Source organism: Lytechinus pictus, chromosome 9 (assembly GCF_037042905.1).
Source record: "Lytechinus pictus isolate F3 Inbred chromosome 9, Lp3.0, whole genome shotgun sequence".
Lineage (NCBI taxonomy): Eukaryota > Metazoa > Echinodermata > Echinoidea > Temnopleuroida > Toxopneustidae > Lytechinus > Lytechinus pictus.
Window position 1 is genome coordinate 13379960 of NC_087253.1, and position 6000 is coordinate 13385959.

Below are 6000 nucleotides of genomic sequence, written 5' to 3' on the forward strand. Positions count from 1 at the left end.
TCTATCTCCTCCCGAAGATCCACAAACCTGGCAACCCCGGTCGACCCATCCTCTCAGGAAATGGTTCCTCAACAGAGAACATCTCCCTTTTTGTTGATTACCACATTAAGCCCCTTGTCTCACGTGCACCCTCTTACATCCATGACACTCCAGACTTTCTCAGGAAACTAAATGACATCAAGGACCAGATACCCGAGACTGCGATCATCGGCACTTTCGATGTTTCTTCACTGTACACCAGCATTCCCCAAGACGAAGGTATCCAAGCATCATGTGAAGCCTTGGCCGTCAGTGGCCATTCCAGTCCCCCCATATCCGATATCAAATCTCTGATGTCTCATGTACTAACAAAAAACAACTTCACATTCATGGGCAAGCACTACCTACAGATATTCGGTACAGCAATGGGCATCCGGATGGCTCCTTCATTCGCCTGTCTCTTAATTACCAAGCTGGAGCAGCAGATGTTAGATTCAGCCCCCTGTCGCCCATGGATTTGGTGGCGTTACATAGACGACATTTTCTTCATCTGGACCAGGGATGAAGACAGCCTCCATACATTCATTGACCACATCAATTCCTTCCACAGGACCATCAAATTCACTTCTGATTTCTCCCAACAGGAAACCCACTTCCTTGATGTTACAGTCCAGAAAAAGTCTAATGGTATCACCACTACCCTATACTCTAAACCCACAGATAACCACCAGTACCTCCACTCATCCAGCTGCCACCCCCGTCACTGCAAAACCGGCATCGCTTACAGTCAAGCCCTCAGACTTCGCCGTATCTGCTCCGAGGACCCTGATTTTTCCTTCCATGCCAGGAATTTGCAGAAACATCTCTGTGCCAGGGGCCACGGGGCCAGGGCAGTCCAACTGGCAATTAACAAAGTTCGTTCTCTCCCCAGATCTGAAGTTCTCAAACCAAAAAGTGACAAGGAGACCACCGACAGAATACCGCTTGTGACCACCTTCCATCCCAAGCTACCCCCTCTCCGCAAAATCCTGTGTGATAACCACCACATTTTACACACTTCTGATCGTCTCCAACAGGCCGTTCCCGATACTCCCCTTCTAGCATACCGACGCCCACCAAATCTCAGGGACCTCATTGTTCGTGCTGAAGTGCCCTCCCTCACTAACCATTCTTCTCCCATACAGCATGGCACCTTCAAATGCACCAGAAACAGGTGCATCATATGTGAAATACACCTTCACGAGGGTGATACTTTCACCAGCAACTCCACCAGCCCGTCTCACCAAATCAAGGGCAACATCACATGCACTACCACTAATGTTGTATATCTCATCACTTGCAGAGTTTGTAGGGTACAATACATAGGGGAAACCAAGACCACACTCAAGAAACGATTCTACGGGCACAGATCCACCGTCAACACAGCAAAGCTGGACACTCCAGTTGGCCGCCATTTTAACCTCCCCAACCACTCCATCACTGACATGATGCTACAGGGCATCGAATCTTTAGGTACCCAGTCTGACTCAGTCCGTACTAGCAGGGAGAAGCTCTGGATTGAGACGACTTCGCACCACCCAACCTCATGGCCTGAACATCCAAGAGGGGAACGACTGAATATTCTTTCCTATCCACTTTCAATTTATATATACATATAATTTTTCCCCTCAGCTCTTTTGAATAGTTACATTATAGTTTCTTCCTCTACTTTCCTCCCATATCTCATACAAGCTCAGCTCCAATTTTTCCTTCCTTATTCAGGCGATATAATAATTATTATATATATATATATATATATATATTTGTTTTTTCTCCACTCACCTCTTTTAGATTTACCACATTTGCTTATTTACATGTATACTATGGTTTCTTCATAATACACCCCCTCTCTTCTATATTTGCTTTTACCTTTTTAGGCAATTTGCTTCCTCTTTTTCACATATACAGGTTTTTTTTTTTTTTTTTTTTTTCCCTACTATATAGTCTTATGTTTTTTTCCCGTCACACCTAGCGGATTACAATATCAGTTACACCATATGTGTATTTATATTTTTTCATATACATTTCTTTTTTGGATATATGTATATACATATCACTTATAGATACATACTTACACTTACCTTCTCTTAGTTTGTTTAATGCTTTATCTTATATAGTTATGTCTTTTGCACATTAACAGTTGTTCCCCATTCTTTTCCCTTTTTTTTTTCCCCCACTCTTATGCACCAGTTTATTATGCCTTTCTTTGTAACCTGTTTGACCCACCTCTCACTAATTCTCTTGTTATTCATCCCATTATCACTGTTTTGTTCCAGATCCTGTTTGATGTTGCCTGCCTCATTATCTTAATCCCTCTTGGCTTGAGGTCTTTTACTGGCCTTACTTACACTAACTTCCCTTTGTGTCTGCCTACTCCTTTTCTTTCATCCCCTTCACTAACCTGATTGGTCTTCTCTACTCACTAATGCCCCTTTTGTCTCCTTGTTTCTAGTGTTGCTGTAGCTTGTTTGTGGTCTATATTATGGTTGTTCCACTTTATATGTTTGTCATTTTGCCTCCGACAAAGATTCTGCTAGGATCGAAAGCTTAGGCCCCTTTTTGACTTTCTACATTCAAATGAAATGGAAATGCTATACGCATTCTTGGGAACTATTTAGTGGGCGCGTCGTGGTCTAGTGGTTCTGACTCTCACCTTTGAAACAGAGGGTTGTGGGTTTGAATCCTAGCCTTGGTGTGTTTTCCTTCAGCACGAAATTTATCCACACTGTGCTGCCCTCGAGCCAGGTGAGGTAAATGGGTACCAGCAGGAAGTAATTCCTCAAAAACATAGGAGCGCTTTGAGCACCTAGCAAGGTGGATACGTGCACTATACAAATCCTATATCATTTATAACTATGTATATCAAAAAAAAAAAAAAAATTACTCACCTGGCCTTTGGCGATGAGATAAGCCACAATAGGAGTGTGAGCAAACTGGCAAGCCAGGTGTATACCACTGCACCCCTCCCCATCCCTCAGGGAGGGGTCTGCCCCATACTGCATCAGCAGCACAACCATGGGGAGGTGCCCCTGGCGCACTGCCCAGTGGAGGGGGGTGGAGTTGAGGTCCCCGCCCAGTTTATCGATGATGGCTTCCTTGGATACGAGGTACCTGTTTGTCATTAACGGGAGATTAAGAACAGATAGTAATGATAGTAGTAGTAATTATGACATTAATACTTACATTAATGTAGTGCTTAATAATTGCATTACTATTAAAGTGCTTTACATTGTAATTACTACCCCGGTCATCGGATCAAGAGTTTTAGGACTCAACTGCTCAGCAAACTACAAAAAACTTTTGCATCTTACAGGTTACCCATTTAACACCTGGGTGGAGAGTGGCAGAGTGTAAATTGACGCCTTGTCTAATAATAGAATTCTGTTGATGGTTTTGTGTTTCACATTTTTATGATAGAGACCCCAGTTTCCCATTTTCTAAATTGCGAACTCTGTCCTCTCTAATGTTCTTAATTTGCAATGATCTTTGGTGACATATGCAAAACATATGACAAAGCAGTAATGTTGTAAAAAGTAAAGATTGGCAAACACACTGCGGAGTATGATTTTTTTACATGCACAGTTTCGTTTCATTGGGTTTGACTTTTATTTTTAAGATTTTCTTTGTACTTTCATAATTCAAACAAATTTTTACATTTAACTTAAATTAGGTTTTTCTGAGAAATTATGTGAATTCCATATTCTTCCTGAATTCTGTGACTTTTCCGCCCGCTGTATCGCAGAAAACTGGGAATGTCACAAAAAATGTTCAGAATACTGACTCACCTCACGATATCAGCTCTATTGTTGATTGCTGCCCAATGCAGTAATGTAACATTCTCTTGGTCTGGTTGATTCACATCGTAACCTTCTTCAATAAACTTACGAACTCGATCGATCACACCTGAAAATACATGAATATTTGCGGTTTAATAGCATAATCAATTTGACAATTTAAAAAGAAAACCTCTCTCCTTGCGCTTGCTTTCCTTCTCTCTCCTTTGTCTCCATCACCTACTCTTTCTTCTTCTTCTCCACATATACATTCTCTCTTCATTTTTCTTATTCTATTTTTTAATATCAAAAGCATTACTTTTTTCATTATCATCACACACCAATAAAATTCCTCCTCCTTTTTCTTCTTCTCGAAGGAAACCAAAACCCAAGAAGAGAAGCAATCTTATTGGAAAGAGTAATTTGAGAGGAACAATTTTAAAAAAGTTTCATCAAAATCGGTTATGAAATCAAGCAAGTTTGGATGTTTAAAAAGTCTTGTTGTACTTTCTATGGGGATCCTCAAATTGGCAAACATGCTTCAAAATGGCTGAATTTGTGGACAACTCTCCATTTGTTTTGTACACAAATTTTCAAATTTCCCCCTTTATTTTACATATTTCACATCTTTTTATCTCCTCCTGACTATGACATATGTGATGTGAATTATATTTTCCCATGACATATGTCATAGTCAGGAGGAGATAAAAGGATGTGAAATATGTAAAATAAAGGGGAAAATCTGAAAATTTGTGTACAAAACAAATGGAGAGTTGTCCACAAAATCAGCCATTTTGAAGCATGTTTGCCAATTTGAGGATCCCCATAGAAAGTACAACAAGACTTTTTAAACATCCAAACTTGCTTATTTCATAACCAATTTCGATGAAATTTTTAAAAAATTGTTCCTCTTATTTTACTCTTTCCGATAAGATTGCTTCTCTTCTTGGGTTTTGGTTTCCTTTAACTCTTCTTTTCCCCCCTCTTCTCTGCCTTTCCCCATTTCTTATTTTTGTTCACTCATCTGTGTCACTAAGTTTCTCCCTTTTTCTCCATTCCTTAATACCATCTGACATAGATTTGCTATGGTTGACTAACAAAATCTTACACAATATTCCCTGAACCATTTATAAACAGTACGTTCAAACTGCTGCAAAAATTCAGACTGGGAAACAGGCTTGAGAAAGGAAGGGGGGCATGGCGTGGCTGATGTTTGTGAGGGATTCTTGGTACCGTTCAAAGCGATGCATTTATATTATTGGCAGTGCGAGATACTGGCACTGGTCCGATGGTCCCAGACCGGTAAAAATTGCTGTCAGGCCAGAAATAGCCATATTTACTGGTCCAACATGACCAGTAAAAAAATATATCAAACTGATACACATTGATATTTTCTTCTCTTTTGTATATTACAAAAATGGCTCTCATGAATTATGTCGTGTGTGTGTGTGTTTGTATTCTTTGTTTGGTTTTTTTTTTTTTGGGGGGGGGGGTAACAATAAGCAATGAAAGACAGCAAAATGAACTAGCTCTAAAACCTTTTTTTTTTAGTTTTTCTTAATTTTGGGGTCCAGTTAAATTTTAGGTCCGGACCAGAAAAAATGGAAAAACTTGGTATTTACTGGTCCGACACGAACAGGCTGGACCAGAAGAATCAAATGGTTAGTGTGGAGCCCTGTATATTGGAGCCCTGTATATCTAAATTCAAGTTTAAAGACTTCTCACCATACTGTGTAGCTTTTACAATGTCCATCTGATCCGGGTCACCTTTAGACTCTGATTTTGGTTCAGAGGTGCTGTCGGCCGAGTGAGGGTCATAGTAGCCCAGAGACTCCCCAGTCGGCTGGACCGGGTACGGCTTCACCTCCTCCATCATCTTGCCTTGGTACCCTGCAGTAAAGATCAAGGGGAAATGAACTCCAGTTTGGCCTGGTAACAATATGCTTAATTAGCAATTATGGAGATCGTGGCTGGATCGTGGGCGCACGCATGGTACGTTGGGTCGTGACCTCAATAGTGCCGCGAACGAACCATGCGTGCGACCACGCCATAAGCATATAAATAGCCCCAATCTCCGAGTGATACGAGTTAGTTTCTCAGTGTATTAAGTTCAGTCAGTTCAGTCAGTTGTTGGTTCTAGTCAGTCAGAGTACAGAGTTTGTCTTGTGAGAATACACGTCGAGTCAATGGACATCTAGAGGTAGCCATC

At 40.9% G+C, this 6000-nt stretch overlaps 1 protein-coding gene across 1 annotated transcript in view; it reads right to left on the reverse strand.

Annotated features, from left to right (window-relative positions):
• LOC129268255 (palmitoyltransferase ZDHHC17-like) overlaps positions 1–5678 on the reverse strand; it is a 30743-nt gene extending 25065 nt beyond the window's left edge. The window contains exons 1-3 of the mRNA XM_064104728.1: positions 5517–5678; positions 3804–3921; positions 2907–3129 (exon numbers count right to left, since the gene is read on the reverse strand). Of these exons, the coding sequence (XP_063960798.1) occupies positions 2907–3129; positions 3804–3921; positions 5517–5667 (492 nt within the window). The 5' untranslated portion in view covers positions 5668–5678. The remainder of the gene's footprint in view (positions 1–2906; positions 3130–3803; positions 3922–5516) is intronic.
• Positions 5679–6000: the final 322 nt, after the last annotated feature.